Here is a 26,084-nt window from a genome sequence, read left to right as displayed (position 1 = left end):
TTTGCATCAATCAGACCTGCCTTCAAAACTTAAACGGAAGTTCAGAATTTTTGACATCAGGCTTAATCTCAGAGTTAGCGAGGGTTTAATAATTTGGTAGATTTGATTTTAAAAAATTCCGTGTTGTTTGTTAGTTATTTGTTAGTTTCAGGGCTCAATTGGGCTGACTTAGCATGCCATTAAAAAACATATGCACACATGAAAATCATCGATGACCCATACAATCAAGTGTTGGCTATGTCTTCAGGATTAAGTTATTAAAACTTACCATTGCATGTCAATAATAGCGTACTGCACAAATGCTATTTTTAGACCGTGACGTCGCATCAAAAGGCGGAAATGGTATATCATAGACTAGGCATGTGCCGATTACCGGTTTCAAGGTATACCGTGGTATGAAAACGTCAAGGTTTCAAAACCGCAAAAAAATTCCGTCATACCGGAAGGTATTAGTTATATTTTTGCAGGGCGAAATCCCTCGCTTGCAGCTGTAAGGCTCAACCCTCCGCCAACGGTCGTTGCTCAGTGTCAGTGAGTGAGCTGTGCTACACGATGACTGGAGGAGGTGAAACTCCTGAATCTTTTATCCCGTCCAAAAAAAAAAAAAAATCGCTGGTACGGGAATACTTCGGTTACAGAAAAGTTACAGCAACTGCGGCTTGGAGGAGAAGGGCAAACCGACGTGGAAAACATGTTTGCGGAGGGTGGCTGCCGAGGAGGCAACACCTCCAATATGATTTTGCGTCTGTTCGTTATAGGTTATTAAACACTGTCATACGTTTCCCCACCAGCGACGAGAGTTAACTCCAGCGTGTTTCGTGTGTCTAGCGGTGGTAAAACGTGTTTTTTTTTCTCTCTGGCAACAGTCTGTGTTGAGAAAGAATGTGTGTATAATGTAAACATTATACAAGTCATACACACGTGCTTTTTATGGAAAATAATTATTTTTGTTCTGATGGTAATAATGTTCAGCTGTGGCTTTACACTCACCTAAAGGACTGTATTTATTTCAATTTGTTATTTTTTTTTGTAAATTTTAACTGAACATCATACTTATGTTCCAATTTGCTAATGTTTTGAAAAGTAAAAATCCTGTTCAATGGATTTTTTCTTCTTTTAAATTCCAGATATTTCAAAGTAACATATTTTAGAGCTGTAATTGCAATACCCTGATACCATAAAACTGTCATATTTTGGCTTAAGGTTATCATACAGTCAGAATATCATACCGGCACATGCCTATTATAGACACACTCTCGCATAAAAAAAACATTATATTTATGCCAGTTTTCTCCGGTAATCTTTTAAAAACGAACATGCCAATCAAGCACTGCTGAGCTGATATGGAACTTGTAAAAACGGCATTACGACATATGAAGGATGTTTTCTTCATATGTTTCCCAAAACAAAAAACTCGGAGGAAAAAAATGTGAAGAATGGATCAACTTGCAGGGACGTTTAACGCAAGGTGAAGCCATTCACATTTCATATGCAGTAAACATTTTGTTGGGTTGGCATGGTCCTTCAGAGGACAAAGAGGTAAGCCTTTTTGATATTTTTTACTTATTTTTTAGCGTGGCATTTTGCCGTGCTGCTTTTGACAATGAATGACCTGAAAAGAATCAAAACGGTGTTTGACTGCCACTGCTACGTTTTTTTTGTTGAAAAAAAAAAAACAACTTTAGTAAGGAGGAAGTGTAAATAAATTTGAGAATTAAGATTTGTTATTAATGAAAAAATTAAAAGTGTTCGTTAGCTTTTAGCCCAAAAGAACAGTCAGAGACGTAAGACAACCAGAGGATATAATATATAAGATAAACAGGGCATATGGTGATAAAGGATTGATTGCTGAAACAGAAGAATGTCATTGTCAGTGGCATAGGAAAAAGGTGTCGATAAAAAAGCTAAGGCTAAGCTTAGATCGGCTCGTCTTTTTCAGTCCTCGACACTCAAGCCATCTCTTTAACTGCACATTTGTATGTTCTTCACCAGGAACATCATTTTCAGACAAAATTGGTAGGTTTAGCTCTGTAAACATCTCCTTCGTACACTATTTCCATTCATTTACTATTGGGGACAAACGTGAGCTTGCCCCCCCAAGCAACATTAGCTAGCGTCATGAATATAGATGAGTGGAAGTGACGTGTAGCATGCGTTACGCCATTGTAGTATGAAAAGCAACATTTGCAACCCAGCAGCTCTGCAGAGCAGCAGAGCGGAGTGATATGACATCGGGGTTTTTTCCACCGCTGACTTTTCATGTCGTAGCCAGCAGCCTGTAACCAGTTTATATTGTTCCTCGTTCTTCATAGGGAGTTTGTGGAAACTTTGCTTTGCCAATTTCTTCTGTTTTCACAGCCTCTAAATGCACATTTTGCCATGTTGCTGGCCGTCAGTTAACTCAGCAGACTGATGCTGTATTCGAGGAAGGTGGAAGTCAGAGTTTCCAACCTCCAATCTGGAAAAAATATTGCAACGCCTCCACTATTTGCTGGAGGTCAAAATGTCTTTTGATGGCCAAAATAAAAAACTACTTGTCACGATCAGCCATGTTTGCTATTTATATTCACTTAGAACACTTTGAGGTTGCAACTGATCTGACTTCCCACCTTCCTCGAATGCATCGTGAGCATGAGTGGCTGAAGTACTCCTATTGTGGTCATTTTACACATCTAAAAAAAGCAGTCCTGCAGAATGGAATGAATTACGGCTGTTTGATGTGACATTGTTTGGGCCATATGGGTGTTTTGGAACCAAAAAATTGCATTTTGAATTTATTTAAATACGTTGGATCTGTTTGTAGAGCTATTGTTTTTTATTGGCATGCTAAGCAGGCACCATTGACTCGAGCCAGCTTAGCCAGTCCGGAGCAAAAATTCATGTCAAAATGTCAAAAATTCTTAACTTCCGCTTTAAGTGATTTGAAAGAGTCTGAAAAGTAAGCATGTGTGTCCTGCGGTTCTTTACCCTTGTTGTATTTTGATAGAAGAATGTGAAGAGATTGTTTACAGTATACCAAAGAAGGCTTTTTAAACTGTGTGTCTGCACAACATGTCTCCAAAATGTTCTAGTACATTGAAATGTTTGGGGAATCCCAAATCAAAATGATAAATGGCATATGGAAAGAGATGGATGTTCAATTAGGACAGTTTAGTGCTGATCTAAAATAGAATTGTACACCCTTGAATTTGAGGGAAGTCTGTTCTAGAGTATCTTCTAGTGCTTCATTAAGATAACTAATAAGTCTTCATAATATTACCTGTAGCAGAAGGACCATGTGGGTGTTGGCAACCTCCTTGCTGTGCAGAGCGCAAGTACCCAAACACACCACAGCCATACTGCGGACAGTGGGATGAGCATTTGCGATGCTGGGCAGGATCTGACAAGGAAAGAAATATTCAAACAGCAACCTATTAAACTAGTAATCAAAACCACCTCCTTCACAGTTTTAAATAAACTAATATTCATACACTCAGATTAAGCCTGAACGATATATCGTTTAAACATCGCCATCGCGATGTGCGTGATAGTCCCATCGCAAGCACGTGCTATAGTTTTTATTTTTTTTAAATCCACATACGCCTTGCTTTTTGCTCTGTGCACAGCCTCACACCCTACCTCTCCCAGCCCTTTGTTCCTCACAGTCACTGCAGCACTTACTTATTAAAGTTAACGATGCTCGTTGTCTTTGAGCTTGCCAAAGAAGCGGACTTCAGAGCGGAGCAATGTGTCAATCATCGTTTAACTTGTTAAACAGTTTCTGCAAGGAAGCCGCGCTGGAATGAATGTGTGTGTGTGGAGACGTTGGAGACATATAAAATAAATGCCAGAAGTGATCATGAGGAGTTTGAAATTTCTACATGTCACTCCAAGAGTCACAGCTAAGGTAGATAAACAGAAGCTTTTAATAAAGCCAAGCATTTTTCTACTACAATACTTTATTCTTGTTCAAAAATGATTTGGTTGGACAGTTATGTTTAAAACTGATCATAATTATGACATGTGAAGTGCTTAACCCTTTAACACCGAACGTGTCGGCAGCGACGCGTTTACGCACATCGTCTTTGAAGCTTCGTCACGCTGTAATTACATCACCCACGTGTTGCTGGTTGGTCTCGTTTGAAAGTACGGAAGTTGATGTCCACACCAGTTTTTATTTGAAGTCAATCGGCTAAGAAAAACGGGAGATAATGTCATTTTGAATTTGATAGTTTTATTGCACTCATAAATATACATTAAAACGCTGCATGGACCATGTATCCATCTCCACATTGTCATCATTTCTTGTCCTTTTTCAAAAGCGAAAGCTGCACAAAATACTACTTATCCCAAGAGTCGTTGTGATGTCAGGAAGGACGAACCGAATGTGATCATTTTAAATAAATTTCCGAGCGAGGCGCCAACTATTGAAAGGGAGGCATGCGAAGCAAGCAGCGGCCGGTGACGTGCCGAAAAATGCACAACACCGTTTGGTTTGAGCGAGCGACTTTGAAACGTGCAGAATGAATCTAAAACTACATTTAGCACAAGCTAATGCATTATTTCATTAACTGAAGGAAGAAGAGACGTATTTGTCGTTGTTTTCCTCTGATGAATCGGCGTCTCGGCGAGTAGAAGTGACAGCAGCGCGCTAAAGAGTAGGCTGTGTGACGTTGTGTGTGACGCAGCTCCGTGACCTGTTCAAGAAGAAGCTTTATTGAGTGCGCAAAAAAAAAAAATAAAAAAAAATACAACTTTATTGGGTCGCATGCCTGAAAAATCCAAGAAATTGAACTACTTGTCAATATTTTTTAAAATACTTTTTTTCAATGTTAATAATCTTTTCAATTTTTATGTAGATGTGTGTGCGAGAAGCTTGATTGCATGTACGTATATACTTTTGATAAGGTGATGGGTACAACACCTAACTTCACAAAGAGATATCTTCCAAACCCTTTTTGTGTTAGATGATATATACACATTTTTTTCTCACTATTTTGCACGGTGTTAAAGGGTTAAAAACCAATTATTTATGTACATTTTTTAAATCACTTTGGGGGAAAAAGTGAGAAAAAACATGTCTTATATGTATCTCTTTCCAATGCTAAATCTGAATAAATACATTGAGCGCAAAAAACACACACACACACACACAAAAAAAGAAATTGTTGGGGGGGGGCTCTACTTCGCGGTTTTTCACTTACTGCGGCGGGTTCTGGTCCCCATTAACCGCGAAAAACAAGGGATCACTGTACACTGTGGTGATGTTGAGTCATCCAAAGTCTTTCCAAACAGCTATTCAAGTCATCTAGTGAAAATTTCTTTAAAAAAAAAAAAAAATATATATATATATATATATATATATATATATATATTTTTTTTTTTTCCCCAATATCGCAAAATATCGCAAACCCCCAAAAAATCGCAACAATTGTTTTTTCCAATATCGTTCAGGCCTAACTCAGATTATGATTAATTGTTTTGGACATAATGAATCAGATACATTGTGTTGCGTCAAATGGTGATATTGGTCAAGTACTGTACTGTATAATTCATACCAGAGAGGTCATCAAGGCGCTTATTGTCGGGCTGATTTTATTCTTGATGTTCAACTGCTTAAGCAGCTCGACACACATTGCCAGACACCTCAGCAGAGTCTCGGGATCATTCTTAAAACAAAACAAAACAAGATTAGGAACTGTGAAAGCTGACTGATATTACCTTTTTCTTCAGCATTCACCAGATTTCTTTTGAAAGTGACCTCTAACAAAAAAAGAGCTTTTACATGCCTTTCCTTGCTATTTACTGAAATTATTTAAACACCCTAAGATACACCATCTTGCCCAAGCCCTGGCTAAACAGGAACGTGTCAAGGACGTTTGTTGAAGTGATGCATCCCGACAGAGATCAGATTATGTCAGACAGAAGATAAGTTTAGCCTGTTTTGTCAGTAGAAGTTGCAGAGTATTATCTGCCTATGCAAGTACATGCAACCTTTTAGAATATTAAAACAACTTAAGGTCATAGTCCATTTTCAAGAGGGCTTACCCTTGTCAGGATCGCTGGTTGCTATTCCAGCTGACCTCGGGAGAATGGCAGAATAACTCTTAACTGCTCGACAATCAGTTGTAAAGCATAGACAGAGATAACCATTCGCACCCACAATCACACCGCCACTGAGAGGGAATTGATGACATGATGTCTCTGCCCAAGCCAGGCAAATGCACCACTACGCTATCAGTGACTAAGGATTATACTCTGATTTAAAGGTATTAAAATTGGCAAATTCAAACTTTTATTAATAGGGGAGATTACTTGTTTGTTTTTTTTTGTTTCTATTTTTATCACTTTTACATACAAAGCGCATTAATGTTAGTCCTGCAACGAATAATCGATCAACTCGAGTAATTCGATTAGGAAAAAGATTCAAATTAAATATTGCTGCTTTGAGTATCCATTTAATTAAAGTGGTGTTGTAATGGTTTGTTTTGAAAATGTTTGCATTTAGTTTTTGATTTGAGTGGATACACTGCCCTCTAGTGGCAACAATGAATATGATATACAGTGATACCTCAGCTCACGAACATAATTGGTTCCCAGAAAGCGTGTGTAAGGCGAAAAGTTCGTCTTCCGAACATTTATTTCCCATAAAAAAAACCATTAAAATGAGAATAATCTGTTCCCAGGTCCCCATAAAACATAATTTTCTACTAAATAAGCCTTAAAATTGCACAAAAATATACCTTATTTTCTTTAATGTCTTCTTAGGCTTAACACTAGCCTGTGGTGGGGTCTTTTTCGGTCCCATAATAGCAAAACTACACTCAATATGGTCCAAAATGTCTATCAAACACAAACCACGTCCGCACTCAACGAAAGGGAGGGGACGAACTGGGACGCCGTGAGCGTGCGTCAGCTTCTCGTGGCGCTGTTCGACCACGTGGTTTGGTTCGTCCGCCGAAAACTAGTTCGTCAGCAGAGACTATATGCTCGCGAATTTAATGTTCTTGAGGCAAAAAGTTCGTGAGCTTAAGCGTTCGTGAGCTGAGGTATCACTGTAACTCATTTCACATAGCTGAATCCAGCTGCTCCCTGTTAAGACCAAAATAAGCTAAATTTTTGTTTGAGCTAATTTTTTTAATGCATTCATAATTTAGTTTATAGTAAGGGTGTAACGGTACATGTATTTATATTGAACCGTTTCGGTACGGGGTGCTCGGTTCGGAACGGAGGCGTACCGAACAAGTTTCTGACGTAATGTAACCCTTACTTTTCGAGGCTGTGAGTCGATCGGGTTACAGTTTCTTTGTGTAGATTTACGCGACAACGTGGCCACCGCGAGAACACAGTGAAATGCGGGCTTTAAAGTCAATCAGCCTATGCACACCAGTCGCAGTGCAGCCGCGTGTTAGACGCATCCCAGAAGCGGCTCGACGCGACGCACGCGAAAAGAACGGCAGAGTTTATTGTTTGACGCGAGACGCGGCCCTCCTGCGTCAATACTACTAGCTAGGATCGGGCAGACCGGAAGTCACTCGTGTAAAAATACGGTGGATCCAGTCAATTTTCAATCTAATATGCAATCGTAACCCACATTTTGAGTCCATCAGATCTCTTAAGTGGCAGATCGGGGCACAGTTGACTTGTTTTTGTTGATTTACTGCTGTCTTCTCTGCTATAATAATAACCAACACGGCCCCGTGTTCAATACAAAACCCTCCTACCACAACAAAACAAGTAGGAACTAACATTCACATAGGAAGTTATACAACATAAAATATACAATATAAATGAATACTACATCACATTTGTAAAATATAAACACAGTAAAATAAATAGCCCCTTTAAATAAAATAAATTGAAATGAGCTAAAACACCTGTAATTAAATAACAAGAATAATACGGAGATCCTGCTTACACAATTAAATGTATTAATTTCTGTGTGGCGCTTTAACTTGAGAAAATCCACCAATAAAGCTTTTGAGAACCGTTCATAAGGAAAAAAATGATTCGTTGAGGCATTTCATTTGTAAAATACATGTTATAATCTTTGTCATTGGGATTGCTTTTCTCTTTAGCACAGGACTTCTTTTTTCATCTTTCTTTCAGGAAGAAAGCTGACCAATACGCAGGGTTTGAAAGGCAAATTGTTGTTGGATTATTATCTTTAAATACCCGCTACTTTTTGAACAGAATTCTAGCTTTGTATAGTCTAATGTTCCTATTGTTGAAAGCACAAAAGTGTGTAATAAACAACTAGCACATTTATATTTTGCATTTTGTTTTCTTACTGTACCGAAAATGAACCGAACCGTGACCTCAAAACAGAGGTACTGACCGAACCGAGATTTTTGTGTACCGTTACACCCCTAGTTTATAGGTATATTTAGTACATTTAGCCATTTTTTGGGAATATGCGTTTGAACCATTTGTTAAGAGCATTGTTTTAAAAAAAAAAAAAAAAAAAAAAAAAAGAGAAGTTAGCATTTTATAGCATTTAAGCTAATGGACTTTTGCTATGTAAGTTAGCCAATTGTTGTTGTTGTACTTAGAGCCTCATTAATTTTAAATTTTTTTTTTTAATACCGTTTGAGGCTCAGCTCAGATATTTTAATTTTCTATGTTCCTTATCCGATTACTCGAACTAACTAGTTCATCGATTAATCCACTACTAAAATAATTGATAGCTGAAGCCCTAATTAATGTATGAAAAAGTGCAATACTGTACTGTATTGCACTGTATTACTGTAAACAGAACATGAGGAGGCATGGCCCGCCTCTTCAAGTACCTTCTCGACGCGGATCTCAATGTCAGCCTGCTGGTTACTTGCTGCAATCTCCTGGAGGATCTTGTTGCGCTGGTTCTCCTGCTCTGTGATGGAGTCCTTCAACTCAGCAGCACGGCCAAAGTCTTGAGCAGCGATGCACTCTTCCAGGGCTTGTTTAGCTTCCAAGATGCGCACCTTCACCTCTGCCAGCTGGATGAGAGATGGACAAGCAAGAAGACTTTTGACAGTAACCAACAACAAACAGCACCATCATCTTCATCAACAGAACCAACAATAACTAAGGATGGGCCAGGCTGCCAATGTCTCTAAATGAATGAAGGATTAGAGAGGGTTACAGGTGCCTGTGGCATATGGAGCAAAGGATGCCTATTCAGATTAAGATCCTAGAAAGGAGAATAAATCCTGAGAAGCTTGCACTAGTGGAAAAATAGGAAAAAATATTCAAACAGACGGAGAGCAGCTCAGCACACACATTACATCCAACTTTAATCAGTCAGCCACACTTTGCCTGCTAAAATAAATAACAGCCATCTGCTGGATGAAAAGTGAACATTTGGACGCAGTTTGCAGAGATCTTCCCACCTGAACCTGTTGGCGACGGCTGACATTCTCGTCCACCGGTTGACTTGCTTCCGAGATTGGCGCCCGCACATCTGAGATTATTTCTGCCACCTGTGATCCAAGTAATAATATGATAGAAAAAAAACTCCAATGTCAGACATATTACCTTCCATGAGTATGGTAACAGTGTTTGGCAGTTGTTGATTACTGGCGTCTGGCACACTTTATAGCAAAAGCTCCTCTGAATTGAATTCATAAGGTCAGCCATATATAGAAAGTTGCCACAACTTTAGGGTACAGCTGCATAGGGTCAATATGAGCATGGTTCCCTTTTTAACTGGATTTCATCAATGTTTTGAAGATATAATTTCTACACAATGGCTACAATATAGCTTTAAAATCATAATCATTCATTTTTATTTGAAAATCACAAATTTGTCTTTTTTTTAACGACATTCATATTGAACCACAATCTCAATGACTTAGCCGTCCCTGCAATGTTGCGATCAATGATAGAAATAAAATAAAGCAAACTGATCTCATTTGCATAGATTTAAGTGAGAAAAATCGATGCGTGGAAAGATTTCTTTTGTAGCTTTTCTTCGGAGAAGCGCTGCCTAAATATAGGATCAAGGCCCTTTCTGTTTAAGTAGCTGGCATGTTTGATTAATGCAGTCTCTCGTTAATGCTGTTTTATCTTTGGACATTTTTTTTTTCCTGTTCTTTCTTTCTTTCTTTTTTTTTCTAAAACAAAGATTGCAGAAAAGCCTTTTTTCGCGTGACACCATAAAATTATATCGGTTGTTGATGACACGGTTTTACCCTACTGTTTAAATGTAATACGACAGTTGTGTATTCATAATCAAGTGCAAAGCAAAGTATGAATTCAGAAAAAAAAGCAAAAACAAAACTCAGGGATTCTGAATTCTATCGTGATTCTAGCATTGCTTTGGTTTCATAAAAAGAGAAACAGTCTTGTTCATTTGCTGGTTCCGAAGACGACATTCAATTCTCTACATTCTAGTTCAGACCCAGGGTTAAAGACCTTTTTACAGTTGCGGCAGCCCTGTGTGAAAGGGTCCCGCAACCATGAAATGAAGAGCAGTAATGCCAGGAAGGCCTACTTACTATAGTTCCAAGAATAAATGGATTTATTTTTCTTTGTTTTGAAAGAAAGCCATGTTTAAGGGGAGATTATAATAACCCTGAAAAGGGCTTTACTAGTTTTGGTGAAAATGTGAATAATTTAATGTCATTCGTAGAATAGTTTCAAACAAAAGCACAGAGATTAGGGGTGTGACAAAATATCGAAATGGTGATATATCGTAGCCTGGTACACCAGACTCACCGCTGTTCCGGCTATAGAGCCTGGCGACCAATGAGCGGTTCAAATTTCCAGGGCGGAGCAAGCCACAGCAAACAGACAGCGGAGTGGACCAATCAGCGACGGGCAGACGTGACGTTGGTAAAGCGACAACTCTCGCGCGACGCGAGCGGAGAACAGAGAAGATTATTTAACATGGCCAGTGCGAGACAGCCTGTTGTCAATGACTTGTGTCTATGTGTTTTTGTCATTTTAAAACTGATTTTACCGTGGATTCGAACATATCCTCGGCTCTCCCGTTCGCCATTTGTGTTGTTGTGGAGACGACTTCCGACGCCAAAGAGTGACGTTGCTCGTTAAGAATACGTCACGCGATTAAACAAATTGGATTGATCATTTCGTACTGGCTCGAGAGCCCGTTAAGGAGGTGGTTCCCAGACTATTCTTACAGTGTTTGAAAAATACAGGAAGAACAGTCTGGCCGTGGCAGGCAAGATATATCGTGATACTTTGTATCCCAAAAAGTTATCGATATGCTCCTGTCAAGAATCGATATCATTTTATAAAGGTGTCAATGTTTTTTAAAAAAAAAAAAAAATTGGGGGGCATTTCAAGGTCATTTCCTTTTGAGTTTGAGTCACTGCCTATTCATTTGGGTGATTCCCAGGTCACTTCCTGCTCTGTAACTCAAAATAAACAGGAAGTGACCCATAAAATACCCCAAAATCAACAGGAAGTTACTGAAAATCAACAGGTAAATGACCTTAAATGGCCCAAAATTATCTCATTGCCAGGCATTGGCTGCCACTGACGTCCATAGATGTTCAATCCGTTTGAAGTGGGAGGGATGGCGGCGAATGAAGGAAAGTTCATTCGCTGCAACCCTCCCAGTTCAAATGGATTGGATGTCTACTAGTGATAAACTCATTCCAATTCACAGCAGAAGCTTGTTTTTCTGTTTATTAGGTCTTTGTAGAATATCCTAGAATGATTTCCTGACCAATGCATCGATAATCGATGTATCGCCATATCGTCAGATCATCGTTATAGTCAGCATTGTATCGCAAATCATATCGTATCGTGAGGTACCAAGAGGTTCCCACTCCTAATAGAGATATTATTTAGCTCAGCTGGAGGGTTGTGAAAGCAAGTTCGAATTTCTAAAGCTTAGGAGACTTGCAAGAAAGCACATTTATCAAGGTTTCCTCTGCCGTCACTTGTGTGTATCCTTCCGCCAAAACAGCAGGACATCAGTAAATCAGCACCTCTGCGATTGGACACACTGAGAGATTCCCGCTCTGAAATCGGGACGTGATTCACCGCGGCAAATATCCCTCACCCTTTGCCACTCTACCCGTTATGGCCACAGACATTCAATGCAATCAAGAACACCCCCTGCAACATCTATAATGAATGGGTTGCCGTGCGGCAAACTGAATTCAAATCTAATGCTGTTTAAAATAAAATTTAATACCAAATTGACAACACGTTAAAATAGAAAAGAAAGACATCACGTGGCGGAGTCTAGTTATTGCTACAAGTCACGCCCAACCACATGACAGACTCAAAAGTGCAGCCATGTCAACAACGAGGAGAAATCGCATCACTTGTTACCTAATTTATTCTTACGACAAAACGAGAATTTCTCGCATGATACCTGCAATTGGGATTTTTGGTGAATATCATTGTTTTGACAGTGCCATTTGTTAAGTTATTCTTGCGTGAAATTGTGTGAGAACCAACAAGATCTGTGCCATTTCGCTCCCAGAACTCATAGATGGGACACATTTTAAAAATAAACACAATAAGCAGTGTTTGTTTTATAAATAACCGAATAAGGCTATTGAAAATGGGATTTTAGACATTTTAATTTCAAGTAAGGCCTTAATTTTAAAATAAAAAATATATAATTATTAGAGATGCACGATAATATCGGTCACCGATAATTATCGGCCGATAATGGCAATTATGACGTCACACAGATAATCCAGATAAAACGAAATTCAACCGATAATGCAATCCGATAATTATATACTTGATTTAGCCTCCAAATGTGTGCAATCAACAGTTTTGTCCAATTCTGCTAGTTTTAAGGAGGTGTTTTTGTCGTGTAGTAATGTGATATATGTTAGGAATGGCTTACTTTTAAAGGCATTTTTGTGCAACTTGGGTTGTTTACTCTCCAAGTAATTGTTGCCAAAAGCTTACCATTACACAATGTCATTGCCATTGTTTAGATGTTGGAATTTACTACTTGTTCACATTTGATGTGGAAAAATATGGCACTAAATTACATTTTTGCACAGTAACATTTGATTTTTGTATACTTTAAAATTTTACATACATATTTGAATAGAATTATCGGCGTGATACCATCGGTTATCGGGTGGAAGGGGTAGGAAATTATTGTTATCGATATCGGTTGAAAAATATATTATCGTGCATCACTAATAATTATAAAATAAATTCAATGCCTTTTAAGTAGTGCTGCAACGATTAATCGATCAACTCGAGTATTCGATTAGCAAAAAAAGATTCGAATTAAATTTTGCTGCTTCGAGTAGTCGTTTAATTAAAGTGTCTTTGTAATGGTTTGTTTTGAAAGTGTTTGCATTTAGTTTTATTGATTTGGGTGGATACACTGCCCACTATTCTGCCTCATTACACATGGATGAATCTAGCTGCTCCCTGTTAAGACCAACATAAGCGGTTTTTGTTTGAGCTAATGCTTTTTAATGCATTCGTAAAATAGTTTATAAGTACATGTAGCCATTTTTTGTGGGACTATGTGTCTGAACCATTTAGAGCATTAAAAAAAAAAAAAGCGTTTTATAGCATTTAAGCTAGCGGATTTTTGCTATGCAAGTTAGCCAATTGTTGATTTTTACTTTTGTCTACATAGATCCTAATTTTTTTTTTTATACAGTTTGAGACTCAGCTTAGGTATTTTAATTTTTTATGTTCCTTATCCGATTACTCGATTATTCGAACAAATCACTTCATCGATTAATCGACTACTAAAATATTCGATAGCTACAGCCCTACTTTTAAGACTCGCAGCAACTCTGATCGCCACAATTCCTCAAGCTGTATTTTATTTTATAAACCTTTCTCAATCAATTCTGTTTACGTAAAGATTAAATTGTTTCTGACACAAATTTTCACAGAATTGTCACCACGTGGAGACCAGGACATGCAGTACAAACGAAAGGCATCTCACGGTTTGAATGCGTCGTTGGTCGTTAGGCATGAGTGTGAGGAGCTTCTCAGTGAGCAAAAAGACCAATGAGGAGGGTGTCTGTGGCAGAGTCAACATCTCTTGCAGCACAGCCAGAACACGTTTCCTGTAAAGAATGGATATCAAGACTAGAAACAACAAGCAACCAGTTCCTTCACTTTAAGGGAATGAGAAGTCAGTCTTACCTGCCACCTTCTTCATTGGTGTCCAGGCAACCAATGAGATGAATGAGATGCTGAGAGATAAAATCCTTGGTCATGACCAACTCCATCTGGGTCAAGTCTGCTTTCTGCTCCTCTGACAGCAATTGCACTGCTCCCACATACCTGCCATGGCGTGAGGGTTGACAATTACAGAATCGCAATGGCTGAGTAGAACATAGCAAGATATAAAAAAAAAATAAAATTCTGAAAAAATCTGATGCAAATGTAGAAGTGACTTATTTTTATCATCATACACCTCATTAAGAAATGCTACACTTTTTTAAAGCATTTTGTCCTCTACATGTTCTTGTGTGCCGTTTCTCATACTCGTAGAGGTAGTCTGCAAAAGTGGCCGCATCTGGCAAGACCTGCTCCAACATTTCATCACTATCGTCCCCTTTTTCCTTGAAGAACTTGCATTGAGCTCTCCAGTAAATCACATTCTCACATGTCAGTGACTGAACTGGGATCAGCTTCCTGTTCAAACACAGAAATCCATTCATGCTTTACCAATTTAAAAGGCAGGGGCAAATAACTCGACAAGTGTACCTGCTGTCCAACGGCAATTGGTTCTGCAGCAGCTCATCAGTGTCCATGCCTTTGAAAATGGTGTTTAGCATGTCCAATGCTGTTTGGGCACAGTTCTCCACATCAAGTCTGTGGAGAAGCTCCATGATATTTCCATCCAGCCGAAGAAGCCAAGCAGGAAGTAGACGTGAACACACCATCTCCCTTACTCCTTCTACAACACATGCAATAAGTTGTGGATAATCTTTTAAAAGCTCTGCTTTATATAAAACTTCAAATATGATAGCAGACCTTTATAAAGCATTATTACCTGATATGTCATTCAGTCCCTGTTCAAGTAGACTCACTCTCTGTGCTATGGACAGAGCTTTAACATGAACCTTGTCAGCCAGAACCTTGAAAACAAAAGTACCACATTCCACAAAGGAAAAATATGTGCAATTAACTCATTGCATAGACTTCATAATGATATTGACTGGTCACATCAGTCATACACTGCACCTTGCCTTCAAGTAGGGGGCCTGCCCACATCAAGAGGAGTTATTCTCAAACACAAGCACGCAACGATCTAACGCCGGATTTAGGTTGAAAAAGTACGAAAGCTGTACCGCATACGAACAGGAAGGATTGTCTCAGGAGTGATTTGTTCGAGGATTCAAGGTAATTAATTATATTTTTCGTACCATGCATGCATTTTGAAATGTTGTGAATAAATCAATGGGGGAAAACAGCCGCTACAGCATTGGCATCTTAGTTCGAAATATTCATGTAAAATACCTGCCAACTGCCCGTTTTTTTGCTTTTAACCAAGAATCGAAACTGTTTTATGTCCATATCTATAAAGAATTCAGGGATTTAAGCATTTATTCACAAGAATTTTCAACGCAAAAAGCTCTTAGTGGTGCTCAGGAGGCCGCACATTGGCTAACGGACTAGCATCACATTCAACATATTTATGTAAAATAAATTCTATCTGCCCGTTTGTTTTTGTGTTTTTTTTTTGCTTTCAACCAAAAATTGAGACTGTTTCAAGTCCATATCTATAAAGAAAGAGAAAAAAAGATTTATAACCACGTTTTTTTTTTTTTTTTTTTTTTTTTGCTTTTAACCAAGAATCGAGACTTTTTGACGTCCATATCTATAAAGAATTCGGGGATTTAAGCATTTATTTACAGGAATTTTCACTGGAAAAGCTCAGTTTACATCAGGCGGCCACTAGCTACATTCACTAACAGACTAGCATTGTACTTCGACATATTTATGTAAAATAAATGCTAACTGCACTTTTTTTAATGCTTTAATGCTTTAAGCATTTATTCACAAGAATTTCAACGTAAAAAGCTCTTTGTGGTGACAAGTCGCGCCACAATGACTTATTTGTGTAAAATAACCACGATTTTTTTTTTTTTGCTTTTAACCAAGAATCGAGACTTTTTCACGTCCATATCTATAAAGAATTCGGGGATTTAAGCATTTATTTACAAGAATTTTCACCGGAAAAGCTCAGTTTACATCAGGCGGCCGCTAACTACATTCACTAACAGACTAGCATTGTACTTCGACATATTTACGCAAAATAAATGCTAACTGAATTTCAACGTAAAAAGCTCTTTTGTGACAGTGACTTAAAAACTACCAGCACATTCGACATATTTACATAAAATAAATGCTATCAAGAATCGAGACCGTTTTACGTCCATAACTATAAAGCAGGGGTTCCCAAACCATTCCACATCGGGCCACTGTGGGTGCTGGATTTCTTTCCAACAAAACAGGTCGACACATGTGTACCAATCTGGTGTTTTACAAGTGTAATCAGTTGATTGTCGTCAGGTGCTGCTTGTTTTAGTTTTGTTTTGGTTAAACGGTCTGTGCTCGATCGGTAGGAACAAAAACCAGGACCCACAGGGGTCCTTGAGGACCGGTTTGGGAACCACTGCTATTAAGAATCCAGGAATTTAAGCATTTATTCACAAGAATTTTCAACATAAAAAGCTCTTTGTGTTTCCACTCAGTCAGCTTTGACAGAGATAGGCCCCCTATTAATTGACCCCACGCCCCGTCAATATCATTATGATGTCTATGCTCATTAGCTACCATTGACAGTGAGACATTTAAACTGAATGAATTTGCTGCCAGGCCCTCCCAATTTTAAATGGATTGAACATCTACTAGTGAGAAACCAATTTAAATTCACAGCAGAAGGATGAAAAGAGCCACATGTCCATCATCTTCAGTGGTACTGAAAAAGTTTAATATTGGATAGTAAAAACAAATTGGCATACGTGTTACCTGGTAAGCTAGTTTGCGGACATTTTCTTTCACATCTCGGGTGCGTTTGAGGACCTTTGGAAGGGTGCGAGGAGACATGGCGACGCAGGATAGGACAGCTCGGCGCACCTCAGCATTGGTGTCATTTTCCAGAATAAGCATGAAGGCTGAACAGAGGATAGAACAGGTGTTTCACCTCAATAATTATCAATTATAAATTAAGTCTTGCATTTGCCATTGCTTATCTTATTTGTTAGGAGGCAGTGCCATTTCAATTGTGGATGTTTTTCATTAATGCCAATGATTTATAAAGGACACATACTGAAGTTGAGTTATTTTTGCGATATAGGTTATGATAAATCCAGTACAAGGAAACTAAAGTGGTAGTGTGAGACTAACTTTATTTTTTTTGTTCCATAACCCAAATTCCTGGAGGAATACACACCATTTATGGTGGGACAGTCAGGATCATTTGGCTGCTGCAGTCGGGTCATGGCCAAGGCGGCCTGGATGCGCACATTGGGAAACTTGTCAGTGACACGGACCAGCATGGCTTGATGGATGCGATCGAAGAGTTCGTCATCGATTTGTGCATCCTCCGCCATGCTGCCAAGCAGCCTGTTGATGAGCTGGCACACCCGGAAGCGCACTGCATGGCTGCACGCATTATGAGACTGAGGATAAGCACAAGTTGGACAACACATCACTTCAGGCAAAATAGAAACAATTGAAATGGGATTTTAGAACACTGACAATTTAATTATTATGACTCAAATGCATCTACAATTTTCTGTAGTGCTAGCCTTCATTAGAGTGTGATAGAACCTAACCCAAACATTTGAGGCATATTTTCCTTTAAAATTATCAGCTCCACTCTTCAACTTTTACCACTTTTGTAGTGTTTAACCCTAAGACTGCTAATTACTGATCAACACATGTGGACATTAGAGGTGTGCAAAATTTCCGATTCTTAGATTATTCGCGATTCGGCCGTGCAAGATTCGAGAACGATTCACAAACATCCAAATTCCGATTATGGGAATATGTGAAGTAAAGCAGAACTAAAACAGAGTCAGCGCAGTCTTAAGGACGCAATGAGGAACGGACTGCATTGTGTCCCGAGAGTAAACATCATGCTTGTCATTACACGGGTAATGACAATGCTCAACTCACGGCTCTGGTTCAACTCATGCCGCTAGATATTAAAACAATAATACCTGACTGCTGCCGACAGCCGCTACAAACTACGTCCATATCATGCTATGGTAGGTAATAGATATCATATGTATATAGAACTGGATGCAAAATGACAGACTCAACGGCGTTAGTAGCACATGTATTGAAAACTAGATGCGAAATGACAGACTTGCTAGCGTTAGTAACTAGCTGCCATCTTAAAGCAGCAGGGTCCCCCCAGGATTGATAAATCTAAATTCAAGACTTAAGACCTTTTTTAATGCCATTTCAACTGAAAATTAATACTTTTCTCGCACCCATTATTTAGATCATATTGAATCATATTAAATAAATAAAGCACTGAACATCAAATTTAACCTCAATTACTAAGTGTGTTTGACAAAAGAATGCACATATATTGAAGATACAATTAAAACACATTTAAAGTAACATTATAAAGCGTCAGAATTTTTTTTAAACACACACACGCACACAATAATTATGGACAAAAAGAGGAGGAGGACAGGACTCAGACCAGCCATCTTCTGTAACAGGCTAGCCGCTAGTGCACCTGCCAAGACCCCAGTGAACATGGCTAACTCTCGAGTTAAAACGGCGAAATTCACATTCATTCGAAAGGCAAACCGAAATGTTTAAGCAGATCCACTGCCTTCGCATGACCCATAAACTGCAACCTAAAGTATCTGGATGTAACTTGAGCCCCTATCACATACTCCAAACCAACGGGAATATCGCGGGACTTAACCGTGCAGCAGTTGTGTGTGAAAACAATTTCCCGTGTCGACTGACATGGGAAGCAGTGTGCGTGAAAGCAGGCGTTAAATTCCAGGCTCACAGCAGATGGCTGATGACTTAAATATCATAGCGGCGGCCGATGTAACTTCCTCCCTCTTCGCAGTAAGAGGAAAAGCGGTAAACAAACATCGCAATTATAAACATAGGAAGCTGGAAACAGCTAAATTAAACTGAAAACATGACCAAAATTAAAATGTCAATTATTACGTCGGGCCGGGCCAGGGTTCTTTCTCGCTAACTTTTTGAAATAACTATATATTAACGATGTATGAATGATAAACTAAAGAATACTCGTTATAAAATAATTTGGATTAAAAAAAAAAGAAGGCACTGTATGGTCATTGCAGAGCCAGAGCGTGCCTATACGCCCTTTTTAATCTTCCCCTCTGCGAGTCCGCGAAACCGCATCTCTTTATTTATATTAAACAACCTTTTTCAGCGTTATTTCGTTGTGTAAATAAATTTATAATTATCATAAAAATATGTAGTTTATTTAAACATTAAGAAAATGTGAGTTCTTTTTTCTGCCAACTGAGAATTCCTTATAAAAGACACACTTTTATGCAGACATCGTCACAAATGTTATCACACAAAACGCGGGTCGGGCTTTAATACCCGCAGACCAGTTCGGGTCGGGCTGGACTTTTTAGGCCCGATTTTACCTCTACCTTAAAGTCTTGATGAGCTTAAATTGGCTGCAGTTACGAAGTTGAGAATGCTCCCTCCGGGAAAAAAAAACACGATTTGAGCAACATTATGTTTAACAAACTTTTCCAGCGTTATTTCATTGTGTAAATGCATTGATAATGGTCATAAAAATATGTAAACTATTTAAACATTAAGAAAATGTGCGTTTTTTTTCTGCCAACTGAAAATTCGTTACAAAAGACAGTTAAGACATCGGGAACACTCCCTCTGGAACAAAATGCAATATGACCAACATTGTGACAGCCGATGCCGACCAAAAATGACGTAATATCCGAAACAGATCACCAATGGACTCATTTGAAGTATATGAATGGTGGTCTGTTTTGGTGTTCAGAATTCACAATACTTCTGCCTGCAGGGTTTTTGTTCCACCGACAAACGGACGCATTCCCGATGCAGAGGTGGATGGATTCTCCCTTTTGCCGGTTGTCGTGGTTTGGCACGCACGAGTTACATTTCGATTTGTAGTGCAGTGCATCGTAAAAATTCTATGCGTCATCTTCGTTATGGATTTAAAAAAAAAAAATAACTTCGTCACGGATATAATTTAGGTTGCACTGAGATGTTCTTGAAAATTAATACCACGGTGAAAAAAATCCAGACTTACAACAGCTAATTTAATACTTTTAATACCTTTAATAATGGAAAACTAAATTCAATGCTTTTTTAATATTTTTAATAACCCGCGGGTACCCTGAGCAGGAGACTTCTCTAGAAGGCTGTGTTGTAGCGAACTTAATTAATTTTCTATCTAAAATACTCCTAAATCGGCAAAATCTTTAAAACAGTTTAAAAACTTTCACATGTCTCAAGTAGACAGAAGGGAAATTATGGAATAACGGGAGCAATTTTAACAACTTTAACAGTTGATTCACAACAGTAAATTATTTGAATGTAGTTTAAAGCTGCTGATACAGAATGGGGACTTGAGTGTTTTATTTACCGTTTTGAGCTGTTAACTTGATGCTGAAATAGTCGTTTATTTAAGCCTGAGAGGCTTTTTGTACAATTTTTGTAACTAATGTACGAAACATTGAAACCAGCCAATTAGGCTCAAGCGTTTACGTCACAGCAGCACGGGATCGTGCGAGATTTGCGACAACGCAGCCATTTCGGAAGCACGTCTGCATCACGGGACATTTAAACTTAATGGCAAATACAATTCAACTACGAGTGCCAAAGATGGAAAAATATAGGGAAAACTTGCCAGTTCGATACAGAGACAAACTTGTTACCACGGCGAAGGACAGATATGTGAGCAATTTTAAGGATGTGAACAATGTTGACCCTCACGAGCAAGCCGAACACAAATGGAATAAAGATGTCGACAAGCTTCCACCACTACGCGAAATGGACATCATGCTGTATTTAGTGTTTGGTGTATGTTACTACACTCGTCAGCAATTCCGAAACCACAAATCGCTACAAAGCTACGAACAGTTTTGCTGCGGATGGGTGCAGGATCTGCACATTATGACCATAGCAAACGGCAACACCATCTTTCTAGCAAAGGTAGGCAATGTGTGTTTACATTAGTCTGTGACCACGGATGTACAAATTTTTTGTTGCAGAAAATGTAGCCTGTGTACAAATTCTTTGCCACTCTCTCACGTCAAAATTTACAGCTTTTTCATTTAGCAACGACAGGAATTATGTCTTATGAAGACAATGCACATGTATGAATGCTAGTTGTTTAGCTGTAGCTATAGCTAACAACAGGCCGACTTAGGGCATAAAGTTACTGAAATTTGCGTAAACAAACAAAATTAACTTACCAGAGTGGAAGTGCATAGTGCAAACTCTGTGTGTAACTGGAGAATCAAACGTTATGTCCTTCCTTCTGATCGAGGCCACCCATGCCATTCTTCGACGTTTGGTCAGTTCAGATATGACCTTTCCCTCGCCTTTTCTCCATGTAGGGATCCGGAAGAAACTCAATGGTGTTCCGTCGAGCTGTACATTCTCCTTTCTATTCGATCGGTTGTTGCAATTCTTTACCGCACAATAATTTCCAACCATTTTTAAAGAGCGACCTGTGTTGAAATGCCTCACTGTTTATGTTACTCGCTTCCACAATGGCGATAGCGGCGGAAACCTCGCGAGTGCCACGTCATACGCTCGAGCCTAATAGCTTGGGGGGGTTGTGGGCGTCATCAATAATCGATTCATAAACGAATCGTTGCCTCTGAATCGTAATCGTAATCGTTCGGTGCCCAAAGATTCCCACCTCTAGTGGACATGCAAGAGAATATGGAGCATTGTTGTGTTTAGCATTATATATTAAGACTGCATTTGGAATAACAAATACAGTATGTATAAACGTACCTCCAGCAAGAAGTTGAAAAGGAAACTTAAAAACGGATGATCGTCCTCTTCCTCTTTTTCTTCCTCCTCCTCTTCATCTTCATTATCAGCTTTCGGTAGAGACTGGAAGCTTGTGGCGAATCTCACCACAAATTCAATGACATTTTCCACAGCGGGCTCACGCTTGTAGATAATCATTGCATGTTTCAAATAGCTGACAAACTCCTCGTGGAACAACTCTTTGTCCTCCAGCTGGTAATGAGAGAAATGAGGATCATTTAGCTACAGCATATGGGCAGATTTCTTTTTTTTTTTTTCAGGAATCAACACTTTAATAGGACTCACCTGGTTGTAGCTGCTCTTGAGGCTCGCCACCAGCTTTGCCCTGTTGTGGTGGCTCTTCTGGGCGCACTGAAACGCCTCTTTAACGTCTAATTCGTTGTCCACAGCCATATTTTCCTTTGACAACAAGAGTTAAGTTAGTCAAGCGTATGTAGACTTCCCTACCCTTGTGAGATTTGTTTCCAATGGTTTTGTCTCTTGTGTATCGTTAGCAAATGTAGCATAGCCACACAAACCCCTGGAGAAATACGACGCAAAACAGAAAACTGTATGTGAGTGAAATATGTTCGGTTAAAAAGACGCACAAAACTATAAAATACTTATGAACTGATTAGAAATCAAGCTCGCTCGTATTTTCCTCGCTTAACGTTCTCAAAAGTAATTCAAATTACCGTTCCGACTTGTTCATAAACACGACACTGCCGCCTCTTTTCAAATACAACCACCGTTGCAGTCTCGCGAGAACTGGCAGCGGACGTACTATGCCCTCAGTTTAGTCTTGCAGGCGGAAATATATCTTTGTTAATTTTCACTTTAGTCTAGAGTTCAAACGTTTTGACTTAAACTGATTTTCTTTTACCGTACAACTCTAGTAAAGGGTTTTGAATTTCTTTTGCTGTATAACTACAGTAAAGGGTTTTGAGGACACAACTATTATTTTTGCCTCGAGTTTTAAGGGTTTTTTTTTTTTAATTTTTTTTTTTTTAATTGAAGAATAGACATACAATGACAAATAACAACAGTACAGAAAAAACAGTTCACATAGAATATAACCTTATCAACAGTGTATTCTTTTACATAGTAAGACATACAAAAATAAAATAAATAACAAAAAATAAACAATAAATTTAAAAAAAACTTTATATACTAAACAATTTTTCATAAGTTTCTAGAAAAGACTTGCATTTATTGTTTTGTATCATATTAAGTGATGTGAAATATGATTCCATTTCAACCAAAAACAATTTAAAGTTCAGATTTACATTTTGATTTTAAGATCTTTTTGTAGAGCAGTTAGATGTCAGTAATTCAGATTTTTTTTTTTTTTTGAAAGCTTTATGTGGTCCTGAAACATTACAAAAATGCATATATGTTCTCTAATTTGTATCATAAGTGCTACATTAAGCATTACGTGCCTTTCTTTCATGGTAAAACAGAAATAACTAGATTTATATTGAACACAATAAGGTTTTACAGGTTTTAAGTTTTTTGTACTTCAATGAGGTCCAGAATTGCCCCTGTCAAATTTGATTCATGTGGCATTATAGGAAGTATTTTTGCAGAAAGTCTTTCCTTGGCAATTACAGAAACAACAATCAGTAGTATCCAGCTTCAGAAGAGACGTATGATCGTTGTAGCTTGAGGGCTCCCAAGTCCAGAAAATGTCAGGACTGTCTCCTAAAATTCATTCAGCACGCCACCAATGCAGAGCTCACTCAGGAATGAAGATGTCCTGGTGTGAGGAAATTGGCAAAGAAGCCACTTCTCTCTAGAAAAAAACATAAGCGACTGACTGATATTCTACAAAACATATAAGGATTGGGCTGGGACCTGGGTTGAAGTAATTTTCTCTTATTATTCTCCTTTCCGATTGTTTAGGGCATCATTAAAAAACAGCTTATCCAGAGAAGAAAAAATGAGCGCTACCATCAGTCATGTGTCATGTCATCAATAAAGCATTTTGAGACCATTCATATGTGGTGTACTTCTCAAGCCAAAGACCTGGCTCACTCAATATTTGTCCCATGAATACAGCCATGAATGAAGAACGGTAGTGAAACATCCTCCAAAAAAAATCTCCCAACCATCCCAGAACAGTTTAATGACATGCCTTTTCCAGCATAAGGAGCCCCTTGCCGTAAGGAAACTCCCCAGACCTTAATCCTATTGAGAACTCATGTTCAATTTAAAAACAAAAAAAAACAAAAAAACAGACGCAAACACACACACACACACATTGTGACAAACCACAAGCATTGATTATGCAGGAATGAGCTGCCATCAGTTAGGATGTCACCCAGAATTGCAGAGGTCTTGAAAAAGAAGAGTCAATACTGCAAATACTGACTCATTGTATAAACTTAATGCAATTGTCAACAAACACCTTTGATACCTCAGAAATGCTTGTAAATACCTTAGTATACAGTTTTAAAGTAAATTCTGATTTAAAAAAGAAAAAAAGTCCTAAAGCACTGATGCAGCAATATTTGTGCAAAACGATACTTATGTCAATCTAGAAGCGCTGTAAAAGTTACATGTCACAACATTAGGTGCATTTGCAGGATCGTCAAAGATACAAGTTCAAATTGGATTTAGGCCAGGGTAGTATTTTTTTACGATTACGATGTCAATTTGGTAGGGTCCTGTTGAATATCATTCAATCACACTGGAATCAGTTTTGTTTTTTCCCTTTAATTAGTTGATTAATCACTCCAGTTAGTCTACATTAGTTTATATTGGCCTGTATTATTTCAGAACATTTCACACTGTACATTTTGATGTAATGCCCCGGTATTCATATGTGCTGTTATTTCACTGGTTCCACCAAAAAATGGTGCACATAACAGTTTTACAGATATCTACTAAATAGTTAATCAGTAAATTGTATCTCAGGCACTAGCTATTAAGAGAACACAACAGTGACTGCTCAATCGTGAGAGAAGATACTTTTTTTGTGTGTGAAAAACGTCAGTCATGTAGCTCTGGAAATCAATTCAGTAGATTGCACATTTTATGTTTATATTTGACCTGAAAATTGTTTAGGATTATCATGGAGGTTTAGATGGAACTGCTAATGCAAATGAATGAAAAATGATCATATGAAAGGGTATACTTGATCTTCTTTAGTTCTTAAGCTACTCTCTCATAAACTAAAGCAATGCAAAAAAAAAAAGAGGCCACAAGGATTGTTGTACATCAGAAAATTATACACAAGATCTCTTCCCCAAAGGGTATATGTTATGGAATTGCATTGCCAACTAAAAACAAGCAGGTTAAGTTAACTGAGTACTTTTGATTGTCATTAAATGTGAATATGAGTATGAATGTTAGGTTTGAACCTCTCGCTCAAAGTCAGCTGGGGGATATACTGTATTGTATGCTCCAGCAGACCAGCAACCTTAATGAGCATAGGCAGTATAGAAATGGATAGATACTTCCAAATGCACAAATTCACCGAAAGTGGCTGCCCACAGTGAATGGTGAAGAAACAATGTACTTGCCATTAGCCCTACCGTGTTAGGGGTCATGAAAAACAGGGTTGATATCCACAGGAAAAATTACTCTTGTGATATTTTCCTGATTTCATGTCACTGAAAATTTTGGCAACTGTTTTAAATTGTGAAACAAATTACATAATGACTAAATTAATCAATTAGAGTTTTGGGTGAGCTGGAGCCATTCGCAGCCGACTTTGGGTCTACGGCATGTTGATGGAAACCCTTGCCCTGCAACATAGCAAAACTGTTGACAGGGACCAAAGGCAACACAGTCTTTGATACAGAGGTGGGTAGAAGCCCCCAAAATTTTACTTTAAGTAAGAGAAGCGTTACTTCAAAATAATTTCATTAAAGTAAAAGTAGTCATTCACAAACTGTACTGAAGTACAGGTAACAAAATAATTTGGCGAAAAGAATACTCAAGTAATGAGTAACATTGTGAGTAACTGCCCAAGCTGCTTTATTTTTTATTTTTAAAAAAATCTTTTTTAACAATGGTACTTTTTTCCCAGCACAAAGTTATCTATATGAACTGTTATTATTATACTGTACTATAACATATTACATAACCACATTAAGCCAAAGAAATACAAAAAAAAAACAAAAAAAAAAAACATTGAATTCCAG

General features: G+C 38.3%; 1 protein-coding gene across 4 annotated transcripts in view; it reads right to left on the bottom strand.

The window, feature by feature from the left end:
• ncapg (non-SMC condensin I complex, subunit G) overlaps positions 1-22,715 on the bottom strand; it is a 39,078-nt gene extending 16,363 nt beyond the window's left edge. For all 4 annotated transcript variants that reach the window (XM_057843617.1, XM_057843618.1, XM_057843619.1 and 1 more), the window contains exons 1-14: positions 22,632-22,715; positions 22,243-22,356; positions 21,919-22,149; positions 17,339-17,567; positions 16,915-17,060; positions 14,933-15,017; positions 14,644-14,836; positions 14,422-14,571; positions 14,077-14,217; positions 13,874-13,997; positions 9,351-9,440; positions 8,769-8,957; positions 5,538-5,648; positions 3,260-3,379 (exon numbers count right to left, since the gene is read on the bottom strand). In XM_057843617.1, the coding sequence (XP_057699600.1) occupies positions 3,260-3,379; positions 5,538-5,648; positions 8,769-8,957; positions 9,351-9,440; positions 13,874-13,997; positions 14,077-14,217; positions 14,422-14,571; positions 14,644-14,836; positions 14,933-15,017; positions 16,915-17,060; positions 17,339-17,567; positions 21,919-22,149; positions 22,243-22,350 (1,917 nt within the window). In that variant the 5' untranslated portion in view covers positions 22,351-22,356; positions 22,632-22,715. The remainder of the gene's footprint in view (positions 1-3,259; positions 3,380-5,537; positions 5,649-8,768; positions 8,958-9,350; positions 9,441-13,873; positions 13,998-14,076; positions 14,218-14,421; positions 14,572-14,643; positions 14,837-14,932; positions 15,018-16,914; positions 17,061-17,338; positions 17,568-21,918; positions 22,150-22,242; positions 22,357-22,631) is intronic.
• Positions 22,716-26,084: the final 3,369 nt, after the last annotated feature.

This window comes from Corythoichthys intestinalis, chromosome 8, assembly GCF_030265065.1.
Source record: "Corythoichthys intestinalis isolate RoL2023-P3 chromosome 8, ASM3026506v1, whole genome shotgun sequence".
NCBI lineage: Eukaryota > Metazoa > Chordata > Actinopteri > Syngnathiformes > Syngnathidae > Corythoichthys > Corythoichthys intestinalis.
This window is presented reverse-complemented; position numbering and strand designations above follow the sequence as displayed.